The sequence below is a fragment of the Lepidochelys kempii genome, chromosome 13 (assembly GCF_965140265.1).
Source record: "Lepidochelys kempii isolate rLepKem1 chromosome 13, rLepKem1.hap2, whole genome shotgun sequence".
Classification (NCBI taxonomy): domain Eukaryota; kingdom Metazoa; phylum Chordata; order Testudines; family Cheloniidae; genus Lepidochelys; species Lepidochelys kempii.
Genome location: NC_133268.1, coordinates 6,221,150 through 6,247,403, shown reverse-complemented (window position 1 = coordinate 6,247,403; position 26,254 = coordinate 6,221,150). Strand labels below are relative to the sequence as shown.

The 26,254-nt window shown below is 44.4% G+C and overlaps 2 protein-coding genes across 23 annotated transcripts in view; one reads left to right on the top strand and one right to left on the bottom strand.

The window, feature by feature from the left end:
• ARFGAP1 (ARF GTPase activating protein 1) overlaps positions 1–26,254 on the top strand; it is a 96,358-nt gene that overhangs the window by 29,339 nt on the left and 40,765 nt on the right. For 2 of the 22 annotated variants that reach the window (XM_073309088.1, XM_073309087.1), the window contains one exon: positions 379–18,732. The exons of 19 other annotated variants lie outside the window; for them this stretch is intronic. In XM_073309088.1, the coding sequence (XP_073165189.1) occupies positions 379–736 (358 nt within the window). In that variant the 3' untranslated portion in view covers positions 737–18,732. Of the gene's footprint in view, positions 1–378; positions 18,733–24,457; positions 24,894–26,254 lie in introns of those variants that run through there. One more of the 22 variants, XM_073309090.1, reaches the window with a different exon arrangement.
• On the bottom strand, positions 16,372–24,693 carry LOC140896899 (uncharacterized). Its single transcript, XM_073308991.1, has 3 exons — positions 24,442–24,693; positions 21,163–22,117; positions 16,372–16,639 (listed from the first exon to the last, which is right to left on the bottom strand). Exons 1-3 carry the CDS (start codon positions 24,464–24,466, stop codon positions 16,372–16,374), a joined length of 1,248 nt encoding a protein of 415 aa, XP_073165092.1. The 5' UTR covers positions 24,467–24,693.

Genomic DNA, 26,254 nt, shown 5'->3' with positions numbered 1-26,254 from the left:
TGCTGTAAAATTAAATGCAGAAATACCATTTTTTCCCTGCAGAAATACCTAATTTTTAAGAAAAAAGAAAAGGAGGACTTGTGGCACCTTAGAGACTAACCAATTTATTTGAGCATGAGCTTTCGTGAGCTACAGCTCACTTCTCATGCTCAAATAAATTGGTTAGTCTCTAAGGTGCCACAAGTACTCCTTTTCTTTTTGCGAATACAGACTAACACAGCTGTTACTCTGAAACCTGATTTTTAAGGTGATGACAGACAAGCTTAGTAGGAGCTGGAGGTGAAGGTTTACGCTTAAGCAGATTTATTAATTCAGTAATGTGAGATGAGTGGTACAAAAGCTGATATTTTCCCCCATCTGTTCTTTTTTGCTTTAAAGACCACCTGAGGGAGACAGCTATCAGAACAGTGGAGGAGAGGGCTACCAGAACAATGCTGTAGATCAAAGCTTCTGGGAAACATTTGGCAACTCGGACCCACCCAAGGCTCATAAATCCCCAAGCAGTGACAGTTGGACCTACGTGGATAATTCCACAGAGAAGAAGAGCTCTGATAGCTGGGACGTCTGGGGTTCAGGGACGGTCTCCAACAACAAGAACAGTAACAGCGATAGCTGGGAAAACTGGGAGACCAACTGGGAAAATGCAGGAGGGGAGAGCAAGACCAAAAAATCCCCCAAGAAAATGACAAAAGTGTCTTCAGCAGCTGATGATGGGTGGGATAACCAGAACTGGTAGGACTCTGTAACCCTGCTTCGCATGGCGAAGGAAGGAGTCCATGCTGTCTGATGAAAAAAGTTTCACACACAACTGGATTAACATGGTTGTCCTTATTGACCTGTTACCTTGTGCTTCCCCTTCATTCTCCTTTCTTTTGTTCCAGTTTAGAAAAACAAAGTGTCTCAGTCTCATCATGACCATATGAAGATATGGCTGTCCCGCTGTAAAGGATAGTAATAGATATATTCTCCTCACCATAGCGCTATTGGAGCCGGGTATGCTAAGCTCTTAACATGAGAATTCAGAGGAACAAATCAGTGCAAGCATGTTTTCATGGCACAATACTGCATGTGTAGTTTCTTAAGATTGCCCCTCCAGTATTCCTAACTTCTAATGAAGTTCTAGAGAACATGTGGGGTGGGGTGATGCCGGGAAAGGAGGGGATATATCTTCAACAGATAGCCAGCAATTGAACGAGTGAACTGCAGTTGAATAAGTACCAGTTTAAATGCCTCTCTCTACTGCTGGGACTGCATTAAATCTGGCAGTTAAAAATGGCCATTAAGACCCTTTTTATTGAAGCTGTATTTTTAAACTTTGCAAGGTTTGAGAACTTTTTTTAAACCTTTTTTTTCCTTATAGAGAGAATTCCTAGATGAGCAAAAAACTAGAGCTAGATAATTGTTAGTATGTAACTCACCGTTTTGTCAGCCTGACCATATAGGAGTGTTCAGAATGGCACCACTTCTTCTTCTTGCCCTTTGATTTAGGGATGTACACAGTGCAGATTTTCTGCAGGTGTATCATGCGGAGTTGTGGTATTTTTCCCTTTAACCATTAAGAAGTGTCTTCCTCTCTTTAGCTTTCTTCCTTCCAGATTCCTAATTTCATCTGCTATGTTTTTGTTAAAATGAAAGTTTTCTCCTCTTCTGCTTGAGCTTTTATCAGAATGTGTTGACCACAACAGCAATGAAACTTTGGAAAAATCCAGCAACAGCAAGATAAAATGGGAGAAGAGAGTGAAAACAAAACATTGTTAAAGATAGAGACAAGCTAATTTTGAGATGAATAGAACTCTGGGTTTAACAGTGAAACTTAAATTTGGCAGATTGATTAAGCTAATCTTCTCTTTGGTTTGTCAAATAGAAACAATTCTATAATTGTTTAAACCACCTTTTCCTCCACAATTTCCCCAATACCTTTATATATATGTATAAAAAAAAATTCAGAGGCTCTAGTCAGGTCTGAACTTTGATTTTTTTACCTTCTTTTCACGATTTATAAACCCATAATCTTTGAATATGGAAAACTAAAATAGAGGAATTCAGATGTTTCCTTTAACGAAGGTGTCTTATGTTAAGTATCTGTCTGCTGTGGGTGGGGTGTAGCTCTATTTTTTTATTGTTACTGGGATATAATGTTGTAAATATACAATATAAGTGACTACTGTAGTTAGAAGTCACTTGAAAACTTCAAATCATGGTGCCATTGGATAATACTTCAGACACCAGTGTGGAATTCTGTATCGTAGACGTTATTTGTGAACCTTCAGAGAGTAAGAATATCTTTGTATTGACAAGCTGACCAAATGATAGCTGATGCTGATCATTTGATAAGTTTTCTGTCTCAGCTATTGCTCAGTTTCTGTCATTCACCATGGAGAAGGTTCAAATTTAACCAGTGGATATTGGCCATAAATGAACTGTCTTCAGCAGCCAGAAAAAAAAAATCATGAATTACCCAAAAGTATTAATGGTTTCTCCATTTATAGTCTAAGTAGTAACATCTGTATTGATATTATGGAGAAATTTTGATCTTGCAGGATTATTTCTTGTATTTCCATCACTATTGTCTTTCTAATTATCAACTGAATATTTTTCTGATCTTACATGCTGCTTCCCCATCCTTTATCTCAATGGTTTTCTCTTGATTTAGTGCCCCTTCAGTAACCTTTTAGTGATATGTTGAGACCCACACCTAACCTGAGTACTTTATGCAGTACTAGTAATTATCCGGAGTTTGCTTGTGCCAGACTAATTCAAGGCTTTGTGTGTCACACTAAGGAATCCTAGTTGCCGAATGACCCTTTTTAAAATGGCAGCAGCACAGCAAGATCTAAGACTCCAATGCTTCTTGTGGTAGTAGCGCCATTTTCAAGAACATTTACAGCCAGAATCCATACGAGTGGTTTTACTGGAATTTCTGCTCTTCTGTTTCAGAGATATTGTTGTCATGGCTTGACTGCATGTTAAACATGTAACGATTCTTGTATTTTATGCTTACGCTTCTGTTACTTGTTCTTCCTTTCACTTGTCAACTGCCCAGTTTGAAACTAATGCATGTACTTCGCAGGCCATGCTGTGTAATTTGTATGTGAAGTGGTATTGCTCAGACTTTGACTAGCAATTATCTTTTGTGAAGTGTTGCAGTAGTAGTGACAGCAAAATGCACCTGATTAGCTGGGTTGCCTGACTTCTGAAGTTTTGTCTAATGTGATGTGAAGCTGATTCAGCTTCCTGTGTACTATTTTATTACTGTCTTTTTTCACCAGCCTCCTGAAATAGGTTGAGCGATCTATGTAAAAATAATTTGTGCATATACTATTGTCCCTGTTCTCCCCACTTTTGTGGTTTGCCTAATAGGGAATTGTTTACATCACACTTGCAGCTAAAATTGGCTCAACATAGTTTTTTAGGCCTCTACTCGAACGTAGTGAAAATCAGTGCCCTGACTGGGTACAACTGTGTGATAGGGGTGTTCTTCCAATCCAGGAGAAAGTGAAGGAATAGCTTCCTCCTTTGCACTGTTGTGGGGAGTCCTAAGATACCCTTACACTTCCAGAGAGGTACTGCAAGGTGGTTAAAAAGTAACATTGTGGTGGAAGATACAGATGGATCAGTAAAACTGGGCCTGTTGCTCAATCCAAGTGCATGCAGTTCCCATTCATTTTAGCACTCCTGAATCAAAAATGATTTTGATCGGAATCCAAACGGTCTAGCATGTCTTTGAGGAGAGGTGAGAGGAGGGTGAAACTAGGGCATTTCCTTTGGCCAATTTTTGTTCTCCTTGGTTTTAGTTTATTAGCTACTAGTTGGATAGGAAGCCACTGCCATTTGAAAGCCGTTCAGTTGTGGGAGGGCGGTGTCAAAGCCCAGTTCTTAGTGGGAATATTTTCTTATCCTGAAAGGCACCCTCGCAGCTGGCACTGCTATGTTCTTGACCTACCAATAACCAAATGGTGGAGCCTCAGCTGCATAGATATGGCCCAGCACGGAGTTTGAGACAGATTCTCAGGGTATGCAAGCCTGTAGTGCCACAGTATGCCGTGCCTGTGTTGTGGATAAACGGGACTTTTGTTTTCAGAACTCTGTCTTGCACCTTTCACTAACATGAAAAAAAAAATTGTTTAAAAAAAACAATGAAGGGGAGATGGATGCTAGGGAAACAGTGAAGTTTTCTATTGGATACTGCATCACCAAGGTTAGCCTTCCCAGTGTTTCAATCTCCATTTCATTTAAACTGGTGGATCTCATCAATGGCAGATTTCAGCACAGAACTTCTAGGGCGTTCAAACTCGGTGCTATTTGCGAAGGAGCAAAACATCTTAGTTCTTGAGTGTTCCCAAACCAGAAACTGGATCTTCTGTTTCTAGCATTTAGAATTTTGAAATGTTGCTTTCATTTTGTCTTGAAGCCTGTCACTAGTTACTAAATTTCAAGAAATCTTTGGCCAACTCTCCTTAATTCTTGATCTGTATGATAATGCTGCTGCTTTTTTCCCCACTCCAAACATTGTAACATTCTGCAGGTAGATAATGTATTTCAGTGTAATAATCTGTGCAATAATTTAATAAGTGTGAATGAAACCTCCTTTGTATTCTAATCCAGGAAATAAGATTTAAAGATGCAGTGCCCCTTCTTGAGGTCACAATAGCAATCAACGAAAGTATGTCAGTATCCCTATTGCCTTTGTAAGTGATCTAATTTTAAAATCCCGGCCCAAGGAGGATTTGTGCAATCTAGAGCTGAAATAAAAGTAAAGAAGTGGAATCTAATGCTCATTACTAGTGTTGGATTGTAATGACCTAGAATGACCTCTTCTAGAGCCATTTTTGTGCCAGCAGAAATTTGGTAAATGAGGAGGGTACTGTATCTTTAATTTTCCTTATGTGTTATGTGAAGTTCACGGGAATGGCAATTTCAGTGAACAATATCCCTTGTTCTATGGAGTGGTACTGGACTTGAACTGCAGTGTTCTCTTTTAAAAAAGCATTACAATAAAGCAAAGAGAAATGGAATAGAGCGGTGTCAATCTCCTGAAGGGACTACACAATTTTAGAAGCCTAGGAAATACCATCCCTCTGTGTGGGCCTCTTTTTGTCTTCAATACAGTGAAACCTGATTTAAATGATCACTTTAGGGATAATACAAAATAGGTTGTTTAGTGCAGGTGGTCTCGCTAACAAAAGTGAAGCGGATTGTTAGTCAAATAAATGGATACTGTGGGGTAATCCAAAGATAGATAGTATCCTAATATTTTGACTGCGGTGTCACTGTGAAAATGGGCTGGTGCGAAGGAACAGCATAGTGGCATACCTCATCCCTGACATGGAACCCTTGGGCAGCTAAGTGGTGTCATTCATGTCCGTGTGTAGTTGGGATCACACACATTCTTGTCTGGAGGTTAGTGACTGTGATGTGAGCTCCCCTGGGCCGTGGCTGGGTTTAAAGGTGATGGTGAAGGAGGGAGGAAGTTGGTGGGAGTGCCAAGGGGGAGGGGAGCAGCTAGCACATAAAGATTCATGTTGAACTGTAAATTTGATGAAAGACCAATGCTAAATCCGGCTTTTTAAAGTTTTATTTGTTTTAGGAACAGTTTTGGACAACATTTCACATGTGGTCTCAGTCCTTTATTTAAAGGTGAACTACTAAGTAGAAATGAACAGCGAGTTAAGCACAGATTTATGTGCTCAGCAATCTCACTAACCAGGCCACAGGAGCATCTGCCATAGAAATAAGAACATTTTTTAAAAAGAATGTTCTCTTCTATGAAATCTGCTATTTGATTCATGCAAGATTTCAGAGAATCATGGATGTGATGAATACCTGAACTGGGTTTGATTTTATACATTATGTGAATCTAGCCTCTGAGAGAGTTCATAAATGCTCTGAGACTGACTCCTAAAAACTTACAGATCTTGAACTGTTACCTCTTTGATCGGTCAGGACTGAATCCTTCTTGCCCTGTTCATACAAGTAGTTTTATTGACCTAGGGCTGTGTCTACAAGACAGAAGCGAACTTGGTAATTGAACTTGTGCTAGACTGCCAGACTAAATATCTCCTGTGCACTGGGTCCACTTGAGCCAGGCCATTTGATTTAAGATTTGTCTCCTGTTGTCACTTCAGTACTGCTACACAGTTGCATGCCAAATTACATTCGTGTAGACAAGGTCTTAGCTAGGATCACTCTGAGTAAAGTGAGCAGGGAATCTATTTGACCATCAGCCTTCAAGGCCAACCACTCAGCAGCATACAAAAGCACCGTGGAAAGGCTTAACAGGTTGCACTCTGTATTTGGAATTTCAAAGCAGCTACACACAGAGCAAGAGCTGTGCAGGGAACATTGGAATTTGCAGCCTAGAGAAGCCTGTGGAAGATGGCTTTGGGGGAGGTCGATGCTGTCAACACTACAGTGAAGGAAGTGATGGCTGCTGACAATCAGCTACACTTTGGCCTTTGTCCCTTTACTGATGTGTCTTTCAAATACTATGATACCAGTTGAATGAGCAAGTTCACTGTCCAGTGGTATTACTGTTGACCAGCTAGTGACTATTCACAACAGAGGTGGATGAATAGCACCACCTCGTGGTTCTCCGCCCATTTCATTTTAAGGATTTCAAAAGAACCTACTGTTCGTGCATTCTGAGGCTTTCGACAGTAGGCAGCTGGGCATGCTGAATAAATGGCAGATTGCCTGGGATAGCGTGACTGCAATCTGAGAATACCACAAGCCATTGACTGTACATTTGGGGTTCTTTGCTCCCATGCTATAACTGCATTAATGATTCTTTATTAAAATGAGCGTTGGCCTCTTAGCGGTGTTTGCCAGGGATCCGGGAGCTGTTTGGCCTCCATTGCTTTTCATCTGAGGCTAAGTAGCACACAGATACCAGAGTGCTTAGGGCAGTGTAAGAACCTAGACAGGATTAAGTGGGCTTGTCTTCGAAGCAAGTCTGCTGGGATGTAGCCATAATGGGAGGATTTGTTAAAAATCCAGAGGAGCAAATAAATGGGGTCTGATCAGTTTCTGTTTGGAGGGAGTAAAATTCGAAGCTTAGCTATGATGATCAGTCATCCTTTCAAACCTTTAAAAGAGGTAACTTGCAAGGAGCTCCAGAGACGCTTGCTTGTCTGCTGTGGTGCCAGCTGTTGGTGTCTAATGGGCCATCTCAGAATAGCGGTACCTCCTCAAGACATTGGAGCCTTGGGAAAGGAAACGGTCTCTTCTAAGTAGTTTGCTGATATGGAGTCTAAGAAAAATGCACCTTGTATTTTTTTGGGGATCCTCCCTTCTGGGCTCTGAATTTCACCAAGACCATACCAGAGTGGCCTGGCCTGTAAACTAACTGAAAAAGAGTGTGCGTGAAATGAAGATCAAAGAGAGCCTGTGCTAGACTCCACTTGGAGACTTGAAGTGTGGTGAGCTAATGGGAAGTGATGGACTGATTCTCCCAGACTGGTGATTACGAGTGCTGCCGAGACTGAGCTTGTGCTGCACCTCGCTGAGCTTCCTATTCCCTGCTCAGGCGAGCACACGCAATGCTATCAGCCTTCCACAGTTTGCAAATCTGCCTTTGTCTTTCCCTTCAAGCTCTGCCAAGCAGCGTTCCCTCTGAGAGATTCTGAGGCTGTTGTATCACACAATAGATAAGTCACCTTCTGCCAGGAAATGCAGAAAGGCTTAGGCTTGTCTTCCTGAAATGTATTCTGTCCACATCTGATTTCAAGTGTTAATGGCTAATGATTGTAATTCTCCATCATATTGCTCAGGTTTTTGCTTTTCTGCCCTGTATACTGAAGGCTAGATGTTTTAAAAAAATGTTCGAACCTGCAATTTATGTCCCACTGTCTGTCTATACCAGTTGTACCTGGAACAAGGAAGTCCTGGTTAAGGTCAGGCTCAGAATCAGGTCTTCATTCTCCTAAAACCTTCCAGCATTTGTGACTGCATATAAAAACTCTGATAGTTCTAAAGTGAATGGCTGGTACTTAAAACTAATGTGTATCTTTGCAATACACATTTCTATTGACATTAGTAATTAGTCATCACACCGATACTATAAATGTGTAATAAACTGTATTGAACTCACAGTTCTAGTCCTGGGTGGGATTTTCATAAGCACTCCTCATTAACCTAATTCTGCTCCTGTTGAAGTCAATATGAGTTTGACCAGTGGTTTCAGTGGGAGCAGTGTTAGGCCAGCGCACACATGAATAATATGGTATCTTAACACTCTCACTTGTCTGTGATATCTCATACATGCAACATTGTTCAACTCTGCTTATGGCAGGTCTAGATAAAATGGTAGTTAAAATACTGTTAGTTACATAGGGCCTTTTCTACTCCAGCACTGTAACTAACCATTGCTAACACTGGTGGGGCAGAACTGGCTGCGAAGTGAGAAACTTTTTGGCAAAAAAACTTCGCATAAAAAAGGCCACATATATCAGATTGCAATCCATGATACCCGCGACAGTGCAAACTTGAACGTCCTCAGTGAACAAGGGAATACGAAAATGACTTGAAAGAGGATGAAGAATCTTGAAAGTAAAAACTCCCTGTTATTGAAAGCCTTCTTTTGGCCGGTGAGTGTGCCTGTTTTAATCACATTGATCTGTGCTTTAACTCACTATTAAGTTAAACTGATTTTTTCCTGCAGTTTGCCATTTATGCTTTGCAGAGCCTGGGTACATGGGATTTGATATCCTAATGGAGATCAACCTTCCCTTGAAACAGTGTGTGCAGAGGGTCACTGTGCTTCTTTCAGTAAGTAAGAAGCACTCGAACGTTGAGTATCCCTTTCAAGTTTTCATGACTCTGCTGGAGTGCGAAAGTGTACAAATGGAACATGTACATCATATTCCAGTCAAATGAAAGATGCACATCATTAAAAGGTCAAGGACTCTTTCTCCTTCTAAAACTGCTTATACAGTGTGTGTGGTCTACTTAGACTAAGTTCTAGGGCAGATACTGTCATTTTTGTTCTGTGTTTGTATAGGGCCTAGTACAGTGGGATCCTGTCATGACTGAGGCTCTAAGTGCTAATGCAAAGCAAACAAGAAGAAGAAGAATAGATAAATGTATAGACCGAGCAACTTCAGCTTGAATTATTGATTCTGAAGCCTTGGGCAAGTCTCTTAAATCTCTCCCTCTCTGTTTCCACATCTGTAAAATGGGAGTGATATTCAGTCCTCCCATCACTGCTCTGACGTAAGCAATCAGCTCTCAGACGGTTTTTCATCTTCAAAGTGCCGTACAAAATCTGGTTTCTGCTATATGAAAATGCTGCTGAAGCACCGTGCAGAGTCTAATCTTCCTTTTGTTCATGCGCTGACTCCATCCTGAGTTTGTGGTGAGCACATCTTGTGCTAACAGCAGTGGAATCTTTCTCATAGATGTCCAGAATGAGCTGGGCTTGTGACTTATTGCCTTTGTTCATGTTGAGGCTGCTGTTGCCAACCAGTGCTGTCCGGAAACGGGATAAAACGAGGAAACAATGGTCAGATGTAAACATAGAGACACTTAGTCATGCTAGAAGAGGAGAGAATCAGGCAATTAGTAGCCACGTCCTTTTGTCCCACAGCCAGAATAAGAATGAAAGCTCATTCAGGACTTGTGGTATCTTCCTTGGATAACAGGCCACTTGCTTTTCTTGAGCTTAGTTTTGGCATAGCTCTTCCTGGCACATTCATCTAATCTGTAATCTCCATCTAACCTTGCTTTCATCACACTGCAGACCCTGTTGTTTGTGTTGCAGTAGTAGAGATTGAAATCAAGAGGCCCTGTTGTGCTGAGCACTCTATAAACCTGTAAATAAAATTTGGGAGCTCCTACTCTAAGATAATGACAAGGTGAGGTCCTTATGCATGATCAGCGGCAGTCCCAATTTTCTTTATGGCCGCCAGAGGGGGTTATTTTACTACCTGCTGTAATAAAACAAACCCAGTTTAAAGGGTTTAGAGACTAGAAATAAGACACAATGCTAGCATCCTTGTTTGTCTCCTTGCTCCCCCATCTTCTCACCACACCCTCTGTTCTTTGCACCTCTTCTCTGGGTCCAACTTTTACCCTAATGTTACGCTTGGATGTTGTGATGTTAGTCCTTTGTTGTTGCTTCTGTAGCAGACACAGCGAGTGGCTGTGCCTGTGATTTTTGGGGACTTTCTTCTCTCTGGCTGAGCTACTGCATCTTACTGGATGAAGCCAGTTTAAAGTGCTGGGTTTAGTCTGATTCCATCCGGAAGAGTTAACCCTCATCTCGTCAACCTGGTCCTCGGCCTTTAGACTAACCCAAACTCTTTTCTTTGTGATGGGAAGGTAGTGAGGGTCAGAAGGAGAGGAGGGTGGTGTTCCTAGGGCTTGTTGTATTGTTCCTTAGCAACACCCAATGGCTGATCCAGTGCCGTTAATTAGAGGCTCTGCTCATGTCTGCTCCAGCAATTGCTCACAGAACAAATGTTTTAAAATGGGTCTGGCTAGGATGACACAGAACACAGCAGACGGAGCCGTTCCTGGCAAGCTAAGTGCAATGTTAATTATAACATAGTGTGTTCTCACTGCACTGTGAAAGAGCGGGGGTTGAGTACAGAAGCTGAGGAATTATTCCTTACATGTCTAAAGTTTGTGAGGCCTTCCATCCCCTGGGGAAGACTTTGGTTCCAGAATCAGCTACTGCCCGTTTACGAAATATTCCAATTATTGAGAGGCAGAGTAAGCTATTGGATAGGGCACAGGACCGGGAATCAGGAGACTTGAATTGTTTTTCTGACTCTGCCATTCACCAGCTGAGAGACCTTGGGCAAATCACTTGACCCCTCTGGGTCTCTTTCCCCTGCAACCCTTTGGCTTGCCTATTTAGTTTGTCGGCTTTTCTGCGCAACGACCATCTCTGTGCTTGTACAGTGCCTCACATAACAGAGCCCTGATCTTGGGCTACCAGGCACAACTGTAATACACATAATATATAATACTCAAGGAGGAACCTGTGGTTTTCTCCCCATCCTTCCATTTATGCCATGATTGTCTATCTCTGCATATGCAACATGTTTCATAATCATAAATGGAGCAGACTTCCTCTTTTGCATTTAGCCCCTTTCCTGTAGAAGCAGTATAACTAATCTGCACCATACGCACTGCAGGGAGATTGTATATTTCCAAGGAGGGATGGGAGAAGCTGCCCAAGGGTTATATGGTGCTCTATGGGAGCAGTGGGTTTTTTATCTTTCTCACTGGGGAAGCAGGAGTGGAGTGTGCTGCAGAGATAGCATGCTCAGGCCTGTGGGTGAGGGGCCTTTCATCCTCAGTCTCTCAGTGATCTCTCTAACATCTGTCCCCCTTATGCCTGGGTCAAGCCAAGTCGTTTTCATAAACACCAAATTCACTCTCTAGTGTTACACGCTAAAGGATGAGACTTCGCTTTCTGAGAGAGAACTTTATTATCCCTTGAGTTCTGGACTTTCTTAGGCAGCTTCTTACAGGCTCGGTCTTCCCTGCTCTGGACATACAGGTAGGATTCGTAAAACACATACGTGCATTCGCTTATCAATTGCCCGGCTTTTTTTTAAAGGGGCAGTTCCTGTTTCCTACTAAACAAATATTAAAAACTTGCTAGAAAATACATAAGTCTGCAATGTAGAACCATTGCTACAACAACCTTTATTCCAGGGTCCTCAGACAGGCACATATGGACATTTTAAAATAAAAATAAAAGGCAACCTTGTTATACTAGATTCCACACTGCTTTTCTCATCCAGATCCTTTTCTGTTTTTGCTGGAATAGCAGTAGCTGAATGCAATGTGTTTTCTTGGCATGGCTCACTAAGCATGACTTAAAAGGAGGAGATAAGAGCACAGAGCAAAGTGGTACAGATAATTCTGATATTGACATGAAAGAGGTAGGAGCCCTTCCTGTCACTCTGGAGTGGCTCCAGAGGGAACCAGATCCTTTTAGACTGACATGACACTACAGCCTTGGTTTGGGGTTTTTTAACTTGGGGGTTGTTGGAGGGAGGGAGAAGGCTTGGAATAACCCCACTCCCAAACACACACACACACACCAAGAATGGTGAGGAAAAGGGCAACGAAGAAGACATAGCTCTTAGATGGTTTCTCTTACACAAGTTTGTTGATTTCCAGTGTTGCAAACTCTCATGATTCTTTATCGCAAGTCTCATAATATTTGCTTTGTTTCAAGCTCCAGCTTCTGGAGTTATGTGATAAGAGAATCTCAGCTTTCATTTGAAAAAATAAATACATTTCTAGCCCTAATGTTTCTGGAGGAAAACCTTGAAAACATGTCCCCTAAAGACTCAAAACCCAGAAAGCAAATAAAAGCCCCGCCCCCTACAAATCTATTTTTTGTAAATTGTTCTTATGATTTCAAGGGGCTTAATTCATGATACTTATATGCTCAGGTTTAGCAAGACTCAATTTCTATTGGAAAAAGCTGTATATAGTGAGCTAGTTTCCTCTGGCTATACCTGTGTTGCACCGTTGACCTCAATAGGGTCCAATATCTATGGTATTTTCTGGAATGAAAGGTAGAACGATCAAGGATGTGAAAGTTCCAGTCTTAGATTTGTAACTGGTTAATGAGAAGTTGTTGAATAGCATGCTCGTTTTCTGCCAGCACTATGTAATAAATCTCCTTAGCATCGGATACATCTGCTGTTCTGTCTCATTATAGACTCCCAAGATAGAAACAAAGGGTGGACTAGATTCTCATCTAGAGCATTAGGGCACTTTTAGAACACTTCCCCAGTGCAAAGCTGTCCTAAATATGGCTTAGCTGACCACAGGAGTATTCCCTTGGGCAAGGGGTGTTCATAAGTGGAGTGGCCCCGGTGTTAGAGCACAAAGCCACCTTTGCACCCCTCAGCTGCAGGGAGCAGTCAGTCCTCCAACATTGCTGAGGATTTTGGCCTCTTATGTGTACTAACCTCCATCTTTTGTTTGTTACTCTGCAGTTGCAGTGCAGAAAACTGAGCTAACCTGCAAACAGCCTCAGCCCTGGCTTGTAGCTACTTAGCAGAGTAGGAACCTCTTCTAAGGAGCAGAGGGAAGAGCCTGACTTGTGTAGAATGCTCTACTTTCTACCTCCCACCAACATGGTTCCTGACCAGGTTAAACATAGACCGTGATGAGTCAAAGAACTACAGCTAGGGAACATGACTTACAGCAAGAACTGTTTGCTGTCAGCAGAAGAGGGTCAGACTCACTCTCTCACACCCTTGATGGAAACACAGTCCCTAAAATCAGGGATTCTACAGTGCTAATATTGGCTGTAAACTAAGCTTTCACTGATTTGAATAAATATCAGTGGAAAAATAATGACCCCCACAAGTTGGATGGGGTATCTTTTATTGGACCAACTTCTATCTCTTTCACCAACAGAAGTAATTTTTTTATTGGACTTCTCACCTATCTTGTCTCCAGTTGCCTAGGACCCAGCCAGCTGTAACAACAGTAATGAAGAATAATTTCTGGCACCAGGCATGTGCCATTGCATGTACTAGTTGGGAGTATGGAAATAATTTGATACCAAGATGCAGCCAGCCTCTTTTGCCCTATAATATACAGTTCTATGCATGCCATGACTTTTATACTTCTGCCTGCAGGCCCTGAGATGCAATACAGAGAACAAAGTTTGGACAAATAATAATCCAAACTTTGCAGTCATTGACAAGGATGACTTTGACAGTCCGCAGCATCCTCTGCATTATGTTTGAAGCGCCGTCACATAAATAAAATACATAGCAAACCTTTTTTTTTTCTCCTTTTTGATGACACACATTTATCATTTATAAACAAGCTCCTCCGATTCCCTTGTGTCCCCCTCATCCCCACTAAAAAATAGAACGGGGTGCTGGAAGCTTCTGCTTGATGTAACAACTTTCAGAATATTGAGCTGCAAAATAAGACATCCAGTTTTACTCATGGGCTCCTCTGTGTCTTCTGTATTTCTAATGAGTTGATTTGGTTACTAATCCTCTGAAATGGAAAAATTCAGATATGCTAAACCCTCTGGAGAGGAAACCTAGATAAAATAACTCTGCGGTGGCATATGCATATTCATCATATCCAAGGACTGCAAAATAATAAGTTGTATAGTATGTGTCATCTGATAGCTAATTAAACATCTGTGTGTGTGGGGGGGGGTGAAGGTGTATCTCTAAGGATCATGTTACCCACCCCTAAAATGCAGCCAGCTCTGGGGTGGAGCTTAACCGATGCTTAGCAGTGCCTTCCATGGTATGCAACACTTGAGAGTGCGGACTAAAGATGATGATGAAACTGCAGTTGGCTTCCTTGAGGTAAAAAGAGTGCAGTTCTGTGCCTTTAGGGCACATTTGGTTATGGTGTTAGCATCCTTATTTTTATGAAAAAGGTGATGGGCTCCAATGGGCTATATTTTGCAGAAGGCCAGGTGGACATGTAACAATGTGCGTACCTCACTGGGCAGGCAGTTACCGTGATTGCATGTGCAGATTGGGGATCTGTTTGTGCAGATCAGGCAGGCAACTGCACCTGGGCCTTTGTTGATAGCTTGGTCCTTAATGACCAAAAGTGTGAGGAACTCAGCTTTACACCTCATCAGAAAGAAGCACTTCCCAAAAGACCGTGGCTTTTACCAGGGTCATCCTGAGAGCAGGAGTGGCTAGGATACCTGTACTGGGTGTAGCAGCACCTCCATCAGGCAGCTTAGGGTGAGCTTCCCAGCCATCAGGGCGCCCTTGTGCTGGGCTGCTGCATAATGGTGCCCCCTTTGGTCCCTGCAGGAACTGCATGGTTAGAGACATTGGTGAAGAAAGAGTGTAAGTAATTCCTCTTCCTTGTTTTTCGTGGGGTTACGTTAATGTTTAGTTTAGATGCATATGGCACTTTACGCAAGGCTGTTTGGAGAAGCAATAAACCTTTCCTCTTGTACAATCTTTTAAAAACCGGTTGACAAGTGTCACAGTACCTTAAACGGTTACCATAGCAGCAAAACAGTCTCTTTCTGCTTTAGAGCTTTGCTCTAACTATTTTCCATCTTTAATTTGTTTGTTCTGGAAGAAGTTCAAAATCTGATGGGTAAAATATCAGCAATATCCCAATGCCATAAACCATGGAGGGAAGAATAATGTACCTAAGAGCAAAAGCAAGTGGGACCGTCGGGCCGCTCTATACTACCACAATAGGAGGGCATGGTTACGGTATGGATCAGAGCTGTCTTGTAAAGGAGAGCTACCTGTGTGAGAGTGTAGCCTGGCTACAGGGTGATGGGGACTGTAACTTCTAACCGCGGGCTGAGCAGGTCCCTTGGCTTGCTTATCGTTGTGGTAGTGTGCACAGAGCCTTAGGCCATGCTTGTGAGTGACTTAGGTCAGAACCATAAAGCAAGCTGCACTGTGGTTTCCACTGGTAACAGCAGTGCAGGGAGCACTTCGGTCGTGGGGAGGGTGGGGAGTCAATTAGCTATTAATAATTGCTTGGCAAAATAAAAACTGAAGCCACGGGGTAGGGCCAATGATCTGGCACAGGATGACGGAGCCAGATCTGATGCCCGTAAAAATGGAAGTCACTGTACAATGGGCGCTGTCCCTCTTGATGAGCTTTGTCTTTAAGCCAGTGCCTCATTACATTACACTCACCTTCCCTTGTGCTCAGCCTAAAGTAGGAGCTAGATCTGAGGAAGATCTGTGAGAGGGGCCCCAAGCTGTCAACACCCAATGTTCTGTTACAAGGAGTGGAGCTGCAGCTCTGGGTAACAGCAAACCCAGCCCTTCCCTGAGGGCACGAGATCAAAGTCCCTCACCAGCCCTAAATACACACAGGCGACTTGAAACATCATGCTCTTGCCATTAACAATAGAAGTGTGAAAATGCCCCTACTAAAGGTATCCCAAGGCACTGGTGAGGGTTTTCTGCTTTTCTCAGAACCTGCTCAAGCATACAAGGAGAGTCTGTGTTTCCCTGGGTTTAGGAGGCAGCATGGTCATTGGGACACAGGTTAGGCCAGGATGCACTCTGTGTGTGTGTAAAAATGTAAATATATAAAGGGCCTTTCTGACGCAAACAGTCCATCATTGCTCTTATTTGCCTGGCCAGACTGCACCCACTGTTTGACTTGGACGGGAGCAGTGTAACCACTCCAGATTTATTCAGCCAACTGGATACACTTCTCCTGCTCCTTCATTAGCATAAAGGGAATCACCATTTCCTATTGGTCAGACAAAGATCAGCATAGGACCAGGTTGTGTAGTAAAAGGTTTCATTTACCTTGAGGCTACTGTCCCTTCTTCCATGGCTCCCTGCTGGCAGGGTAGGAGGATCCCCACCACCTCCTTTGTTGCCCCCCCCCCCTGCTCAGTGTAACTAAGGGAAAGTGGCTTTAGGTGAACCAGCCAGGAGCAGATGAACTAAATTTAAATTCTGCCCACACCCTGTATGCTGCTGGGCCAGGCTCCTGAGGCTCCAAAAGCCGTAGTAAACCAAGGAAGAACTTCTCTGGTGCCAGTGTGATGGTCACCAGCCTGGCTAGTGCCCCAAGGACTGAGCGAGGCACTTCTAGACCTAGCAGCATGATTCTCTTCAGCTGAACTAAATTCCAAGCCTCCATAATGGGGGCGGGGACTGTAGCAGACCCATAGCCTCTGTGGCTTGAGTACAGAAGGGGACAAATATCACACAGTGAACAGAAAATTACACGGATACGGTGTAGGAAGGCCATAGGCTGCCTTATGCAGGCTGTCTTGGTTCAGGTGTCACATTAGGGGAAGGAGAGGAGATCCCATATTGTATATAGGGATTCTCAGCTGCTGTGAACACAGAGCTGATTGGTGGGTTGGGGTAGAAAACCATGTAAATTAGAGCAGTTCTGTTTTATGCCAGGTGCCACAGGAGCCCCAGCGGGATTAGCCCAAAATAAGGAGGGCCAAAAGGTGGAATAAAGCCACCTTGTAGGGTCTGCCTGGGCTGTGGCTGTGTGTACAACACCCGCTGACAGTGGATGAAAATTGCAGGGGGGATCAGGGAAACACTGTGTGCTGGCCCCGCAGCTCCCATTGGCCAGGAACAATGGCCAATGGGAGCTGTGGGGGTGGTGCCTGTGGGCACAGGCAGCACGCAGAGCCCCCTGACCCCTCTGCCTAGGGGCCGCAGGGACATGCTGGCTGCTTCCAGGAGCAGCGCAGAGCCAGGGCAAGCAGGGAGCCTGCCTTAGTCTCACTTCACCGCTGACTGGGAGCTGCCTAAGGTAAGCACTGCCCAGCAGGAGCCTGCACCCCAAGCCCCCTCCTGCACCCCGAGCCCACACCCCCAGGTGGAGCCCTCACCCCCTCCTGCATCCCAACCCCCTGTCCCAGCCCAGTGCAAGTGAGTGAGGGTGGGGGAAAGCAAGCTATGGAGGGAGGCGGGCAGGGGCATGGCCTTGGAGAAGGAGAGGGGTAAGGGTGTTCGGTTTTCTGAAATTAAGAAGTTGGCAACCCAACTCTGCAGATCAGGGCCCAAGTGCTCACCTCTCTTGCAAAGGTCTGCAGTTGCATTAGAGTCAAGGATACAAAAGCCCCAGTGGGTTTGCACTGTCTTCAGTCTCTCAGCTGCCTCTGTGGACTGGATGAAGCCATTGGTTGTTAAGCAATTGGGTATACAAGAGAATAAAGGCGCTCGGTGTTGTTATCCTCCTCATGTTCTGCTAATGTTTGAGGCTACTGGAAAAAGAAAGCAACCTGTTTATTGTAACGTTAATTTTAAATAGAGGAGTGGACTCTCTTGGAGATAAAGGGAGTATGTTCTGATGGCTCTGGTGGATTCTCGTTCTCTTTGAACCTCTCACCATGTATACAATGCATTGTGGTAGTCAAACTGGATTATTTAGATACAATTGGTTGTGCAATATGACAGCAAAACTGGGGCTGCTTAGATGCAGGCAGTCAGTTGTAACAAAGGGAGAGGAGAATTCTCTCAATAGAACTGTGCTGAAGCCACACTTGGAATGCTGGATTCCTGGGCACCTCAGTATTGGAAGGGAGATGTTCGGTGAAGAACCACCACAACAGGGTCTAGGGGGATTAATATGAGGGGTAACATAAACAGGGATAATAGCATGACTCTTGCTAGAGCTAGTGGGGGAATGTGACAACTATCTACAGATGTCTGAAGAGTGTGAATGCCAAGCAAGAAGCAGCATTAACTGGTGGCATGAGAAGGAGCTGAGCAGAAGTTATGCAAACTAAATGAAGAATCTAGGCTAAAATATATCCCTGGGGTAACTCTACTCAAACCAGTATAGTTATACCAAGGATTAATTTGGCCTGATATCACCCAGGAATCTCCTGAGCAGGAGATCTGTGAACTGCGGAACAGTTTCCAAAGAGAAGTGGTAGAAACTGCATGGCTGGGGACATCTTAGATTCGGCTACACAGAACACCAGAGAAGAGTTTGATGGGAACAAGCCCAAGAGGGTAGACTAGGGCCCAGGTCTTCAAAGGTATTTAGGCACTCAGCTCCCATTGAAATCAATGGTAGTTAGGCTCCTAAGCACCTTGAGCATCTGGTCCTAGAGAATCCAATAGGACTTTTCTCTTCCAACTTCTTGGGTCTTATGGCCTCATCATGTATGATCAGCCATCCCTGCTGGCTATCCCACTCCTGAAGTCTCCATATTTTGCTTGCTTGGTCTGTCATCAAGAAATCAATTAAATATATAAATACATGTTTATTATTTATTAATAAATCAATGGCTTGTGTTTATGAATGACTGGGAAGTACTTTTTTGGCTCATTTCAATAATTTAAGAACCCCCACAGAAAGCTATCAAAGACAGCATAAACCAACTGGCGGCACCCAGGGGTGAATGGTATACAGCTGCTTAGCCTGGCCTCAACTGAGGAGCTTTCACCAAGTTCAATTCTTGCAGTGAAGAACTGAATTGAAGTTAGCATTGAGGTCAGAGCCTATCTTGATAAGTAGTGGGACTAGTCTAAGATAGCAAGAGTGGCTCCTTTGGTCAGATTTCCTCCCTTCCTCCCGGTCACATTCTTCTAGAAATCAGATGTAATCATGATTTTGAGATCTGGCACATGAGGGAGATGGATCTGGTGGTGGTCTGGTCCAGAACTATCACACAGGCCTGAGCTGCAAACTTCAGCCTGTAGCAAAACAGCGCAAAGGGTGAGGTTGAGTTTAATGACCTAGTTCAGACAGATGGCTGTATTCTCCATCAAAGAAGAACACTCAATCATCAATGTCACAGAGCTAGTGCTCTGGTGGGGATATTAGCTACCCAGTTCCTGTATGGTGAACTGCTGCCTAAGCTGATCTAATTAAATCTGGCATCTGGTTTATTAGTACTTCAGCTTTATTAGGCTTCTAATTGAAGCAAAAAGACTCCCTAGCTGACGTGGCTCACTCCCTGTCCTATCCTCCCTGCGTTTTCTTTTGCAAGATTTTGTTTCTCTGATCAGTCTCTCGTTTTTTGCTTGTTTCTGCCAGCCAATATTTTTCACTCCTGATTGAGAGGAAGGGAATATAATTGCATGTACATCCAACATCAACAACAACTTTAATTAACTACTTCCTGGTTCGTCTTGTGCTGACCTTTGCAGACTGAATAGCATTGCTTCTGTGTCTGCCCAAACCTTGGGAAAAGATGTTGGTAATGATGGGAAAGGCCAGCAGCAGCTGAGGTGGTATCCCTCTCTGGGAGTAGAGTTAAAGGGCAAAAACAGGCGGCACAGCATAGGCAAATATCATGGCATGGGCAGTGACAGACCCATGTGCGCTTACTTTTCTTGCCAATTAGACCCCCATCTTACACATGCTTAACTTTAATAAGACTTCTCATGTGCACAAAATTAAGCATGAGTGTTAAGTCTTTGCAAAATCAGTGCCTTAGTTACTAAGGCCTGCAAATGAAGAGATCACCGAGTTTAGTATTTGAATGGGCAAAGTGTTACTGCAGTTCTTTGTTATAAAGGCAAGTGGTGCCTGTTTATATAAGGAAAGGCTTTATGAACTTTGATTTTGGACTCGGGGATTTGATTCTAGGCTCGTGACTTTGATTTTAGGCTACTGAGCTGCATTCAGAACTACACAGTTCTATCTAGGATAGGAGGAGGGTTGCATTTGCTAAAATAGATCTAGGACCAAGTCAAAGGGGGTTGCACCTGGGTGTCTCAAGGCTGACTTTGGCTCTAAGGGTAAGCTCCAGGCCCCCGTATGGATTTAATAGAAGGCATGGAAGTAGAAATTGCTGCAGTCTGTTATTTTTTTCATCACCGTTACTTGTAGCAGAACAATTGGAAATCAATGAGTTCCACGGCCTGACTCAAAACCTCCCTATTGATTTGAGAGCTGGCCGAGGAAGAGGGACAGCAACGGATTTTTGGAGACAAGGTCTATATTTAGATCGTCTATGACCATCTCTATGTAACCATGATGCTCTTGACACATGGTTCTGTCATTTCTGGCTATATTCCTGTACACCTTCCAATAAAAATACAGGTTTCAGAGGAGCAGCCGTGTTAGTCTGTCTTTGCAAAAAGGAAAGGAGGACTTGTGGCATCTTAGAGACCAACCAATTTATTTGAGCATGAGCTTTCGTGAGCTACAGCTCACTTTGTCGGATGCATGCCGTGGAAAAAACAAGGGGAAATAGGCTACCTTGCATAATGACTTAGCCACTCCCAGTCTCTATTTAAGCCTGAATTAATAGTGTCCAATTTGCAAATGAATTCCAATTCAGCAGTTTCTCGCTGGAGTCTGGATTTGAAGTTTTTTTGTTTTAAGATAGCGACCTTCATGTCTGTGATTGCGTGACCAGAGAGATTGAAGTGTTCTCCGACTGGTTTATGAATGTTATAATTCTTGACATCTGATTTGTGTCCATTTATTCTTTTACGTAGAGACTGTCCAGTTTGACCAATGTACATGGCAGAGGGGCATTGCTGGCACATGATGGCATATATCACATTGGTAGATGTGCAGGTGAACGAGCCTCTGATAGTGTGGCTGATGTTATTAGGCCCTGTGATGGTGTCCCCTGAATAGATATGTGGGCACAGTTGGCAACGGGCTTTGTTGCAAGGATAAGTTCCTGGGTTAGTGGTTCTGTTGTGTGGTATGTGGTTGTTGGTGAGTATTTGCTTCAGGTTGCGGGGCTGTCTGTAGGCAAGGACTGGCCTGTCTCCCAAGATTTGTGAGAGTGTTGGGTCATCCTTCAGGATAGGTTGTAGATCCTTAATAATGCGTTGGAGGGGTTTTAGTTGGGGGCTGAAGGTGACGGCTAGTGGCGTTCTGTTATTTTCTTTGTTAGGCCTGTCCTGTAGAAGGTAACTTCTGGGAAAACTTCTGGCTCTATCAATCTGTTTCTTCACTTCCGCAGATGGGTATTGTAGTTGTAAGAAAGCTTGACAGAGATCTTGTAGGTGTTTGTCTCTGTGTGAGGGGTTGGAGCAAATGCGGTTGTATCGCAGAGCTTGGCTGTAGACGATGGATCGTGTGGTGTGGTCAGGGTGAAAGCTGGAGGCATGTAGGTAGGAATAGCGGTCAGTAGGTTTCCGGTATAGGGTGGTGTTTATGTGACCATTGTTTATTAGCACTGTAGTGTCCAGGAAGTGGATCTCTTGTGTGGACTGGACCAGGCTGAGGTTGATGGTGGGATGGAAGTTGTTGAAATCATGGTGGAATTCCTCAAGGGCTTCTTTTCCATGGGTCCCGATGATGAAGATGTCATCAATATAGCACAAGTAGAGTAGGGGCTTTAGGGGACGAGAGCTGAGGAAGCGTTGTTCTAAATCAGCCATAAAAATGTTGGCATACTGTGGGGCCATGCGGGTACCCATAGCAGTGCCGCTGATCTGAAGGTATACATTGTCCCCAAATGTAAAATAGTTATGGGTAAGGACAAAGTCACAAAGTTCAGCCACCAGATTAGCCGTGACATTATCGGGAATAGTGTTCTTGACTGCTTGTAGTCCATCTTTATGTGGAATGTTGGTGTAGAGGGCTTCTACATCCAGAGTGGCCAGGATGGTGTTATCAGGAAGATCACCGATGGATTGAAGTTTCCTCAGGAAGTCAGTGGTGTCTCGAAGGTAGCTGGGAGTGCTGGTAGCATAGGGCCTGAGGAGGGAGTCTAAAAATACAAATGGCTGAATCAACAATGAAACCACATGGTTACCATAAAATCCCGTGCTACCGTTACAGCATGGGAGTCAGCTGAGTGGTGTGTGAGGTGTCTATTGCTCTGGCATTTCAGTGGTTCAGAGTTCAGGTCCTCCACTCCCAGGCTGGCTGGCACTGGAATCACTAGGGGAGACCAGGTGCCCAGCGACTAGGTCAAAGAAGCACCTCAGGTTCCCTTCTAACTTGCCGGAGGAATGGCACTGACAAGTTCCAGGGGGAATGTTGCGACCTAAGAACTGGAGTAAGTTGGGGTAGACATTGCTGGCTGGAGGCTTTGCGTGTCTTCTGGAGTCACGCTGCAGATCAGCCTTCAGGCTACCAACAAAACCCCTGTTATGGGAGGTGCCAGATGTACGTACAGCCAGGTGCACACAGTTACAAAGGCAGAGATGCCTTGTCAGGCTGCCTCTGATCAGAGCAGTCAGTGACACAGCATGTTGACTTCTAAGCCTAGACCCAAATTACCACAGTGCCTCAGAAATCACTGTGACAATCTCAACACACCAAGCCCTCCTGGATGGGGAGCTAGAAGGTTAGTGAAATATAGGGCCTTTAATGGTACATTTACATAGAAACTTTCATGCCAAAGGATCCCTAAAGTGCTTCATAAATTGTAAATACAACACAGAAATGCAGCAACCTCTGGTGCACGGCATGTCAGTGAGGGAGGCTCAGGTGTGGGAGAGAAAATATGGGCCAAAGACACAAGGATCATGGGATCTTTCATGTCCCCAGAGAACAAACTGGGCCTCCCACGGAGGAGGCAGATCTCATCCTCTTTACTTCAGGAGAAAAAAATTCAAAGACGAAAAACAAGTGGGAATTGAGCAGTTCCGAACGCTCTGTCGATGGTCCTTCACTTATTACAGTGCACCTCGGGCTTGGAGCCCATGTGGTTTGGTATGGTCTGAAATTGACGGAGACCTTTGCAATACCTACAGCAGTTCTAACAGAGAATGGGTCAAGCATGGAGGTGGAGTGGTCTCTGAGGGATGTCTGGGCTGAAATCACGGAGAAATTCCAGCTCAAGTAGCCTTACCTGAACTAGTTTGAATCTAGCTAGTTCAGGTCCCAGACAGCGTCTTCAGCCTCGTCTTCAGTAGGAAAAAATGGGGTGTTCTTACCTCATCTTAGCTCATGTGTGGTAACAAACGTGAGGTAAAATCACAAGCTGTTGTAGGTTTAACATGAGTGAGCAGGTCGTGGTAAACCCTAGACTGCCCTTGGAGTCTTTGCCTCCACCTCAGACATATGAAAACTACACTCTGCCTTGTCTTCACTAGGATTATACCTCACGTTAGTTACCAAGTGCGAGCTACCGTGAGGTAAGACCACACCTTGTTTCCTAGTCAAGGGACACCCTTTCAGGGAGATCTTTCCCTGTCCTGTTTGCGTGGCTTGCCTGTGTGTGTTAATACACAGCTCCAGGCTCTGCCCCACTAAGCCTTTGGAAAGCAGCTTCAGTATTTCACGTGAGAGTCAACTGACTTCATCCCCTGCCGGCGGCAGAGTGCAAAGGCCCTGCTGGCATCTGGAGTTATTAGAGTTCGCATTCCTTTTTAATTCTCAGGCTGGGACCTCTAATTGTCATGGTGTGTATGCTGGGCACAAAGTACCCACTGCATGGTGCCCAGTCCCTGGGACCGTAGGGCTTGTTCTGGCAGGGGAAGCCTGTGTGCATAGGTAAGGGCCTTCCACCACTATTGTGCAGCGCTTAGGGAATGCAGGTACCAGTGGCTTTCAGGAGCTGCTTCTCTGGAAGACTACAGGTGGATGACTCCACCCCGCTCTGCTCTAGCAGTGGTGAGGATCCCCCTGTGCACGAACGCTGATGGGAGAGGGAAGACCAGGTCAAAGGAGACCCCCTACCGATCACAAGGTGTTTAGTTGCTGTTGTCACTAACCCCAAACTGCGTAACCCCGTGAATTACCCTTGTGCAGGGCCCACCTCTGATTTTACTCAGCTTGTTCCAGCTCCTTAATGAGCAGTTTCCCCCTGTTTTCAGAGGAGAGACACACTCCACAGCCTATTTAAAACCACACCTTCTTCCTCAACCTTAGAGTTGTTCATTAAAGCAGCTGCAGGCCAAGGGCTAGGGCTCTGAGCCTCTTGGAGCAGCCAGCCGGCTTTCCCCAGGTAGAACACAAGGGTTCTTTCATCCCAAGGCGGTTTGCAGGGAGAAAGGGAGGAACCCAAAGTAAGGATCAGATTGCAGCAGGCTCCACCTCTAAATGACATGCTCCAGGAGAAAAACATTAAGTACCTGCACCTACCTGTTACACAGCCAGGATTGAGCATAGTCAAGGGGGAGAGGGGAGGAAATCATCCTTTGGAAACAGCCCCCGGAGTGCTCCTGAATTTCCTGTCTCCCATCTTTTTCCAGAGACGCTGCAAACAGCCTATATCAGGTGCTTTAGCTCTGCTAAGGAGGAGTGGAGCTGGGCAGTGCTAATCAGTTGACTCTGGCAGTCACACATACTGCAAACAGAAAGGCAGGAAAGTAAATGGGACGTCAGCTGTAGCTGTCAAAGAGCTCCCTGAATGGTCCTCTGGAGCTGGGAGGCAGCTGTTTGCACACACATGCTCGCACGCCAAGCACCGTTAAGTTCTTACTACCTCTGGTGTGTGCCTGAGCCAGGATGGAGAGTATTAGCAACAGCCTGAAGAGTAAAGCAACCGAGAGACATCACAGGGCAGAGGTGATGATTGCAGGAGAGCAGCTGAGGTACGGGGGGCTCAGACCTGGGGGTGGGGGGAGCTTTTGCTGTCACCTTCTGCTCAACTCTGGCCTGATGTGCCTATGTAAATAAGTGGTTGTAATTATTAATCAGGCAGCGAATGGAGTTTGTAGGGGGGTTGGGAGGGAGAAGAGAGAATCAAGGATAGAAAGACGCTGAAATAAGAGGCTAAAAGAGCTATTAGTGGGCTTGTGGCTACAAACTGTCTAGCATAGCCCCCCAGTTCTTGTGGGTTCAAAGCACTATTTCTGTGCAGAGCTTTTCTTCCTTCTGGGGTTTCCAAGTGATCAAAATCTGTCTCTTCTAAGGTATTTCCTGCCCCCTGCTCCCATTTCCTGACTTGTCTTTTATAAAATTCAGTTTCTTTTTAGTAATCACCCCTGGATTTTTAGCATGGGCTGTTACTGTCCTCTGCTCCCAAACTTCCTAAGTGAAGGGGAAAACTTCCCTCATTAAATAAAACAGCCAGTTCCTGGGACATGGGCACCGGGGAAGGAAGAAGACTTCAGCTTCCTCTTCATTGTTTAGTCGTCGTTTGCTTTTCAAACATTAGCCCTTGTTTTGCTCAATACTCCTTGGAGAGAAGGACACCTTGTCAACCTCGGAGTCTGAGTTGTGACATTGAGCTGCTAACACAAGGTCTCTGGTCTTCTGTACATATTTCTAGCTGATCATTTTAGTTGCTGCATCTCTGATCTGGGCTGGAAGAGTTTCAGCGAGTTTTGAGAACAGGTAAAATTTTCAAAAGTGCCAAAGTTCCATTTCCAAAAACAATTTAGGTGGCAAAGTGCCCAAGTCTCTTCTGAAACAGGGTGCAGGTGTCACCCTGCAAAGAGTAACTGGGCTGGTGAGAGCCAGGGTGAGACCTTCTGCTTGTGGGCTGGTTACTGGCGTTAGGGATCTGAGACATAGCTGCAGAGCACAAAGTCCCTCATGGTTACAGGGCAGGGGGTGGCAGAACCCCTTACTGGTCTGTGTGGTCTCCAAAACATCAGCATAGGCTCCTCAGTGGCTTTACCCACTGTGTCAAACTGCTCCAATTCTGACACCACATTCATTCACATGCAGGGTTATTTATTGTTATATCTTCTTAAATGTATCTGATAAAACTCTTTAGGAATGAGCCAATGCTTTCCTTCCCTGCCTGCAAATGAAGGGGATAATCACTTTACAGGCACCTGTTTTGTTTTGTTTTTAAATGGAAAAATCCCTGCTCATCTCTCTCCCTCCAGGAGCACAGGCTGTTTGTTAAGCTCCATGATTTTTATCTGGGCAGAGAGTAGAAAACTTGCCGTCCTTAAGCAACGTGAAGCATCCAGAACTCATGTCACTAGCTAATTTTAGGATC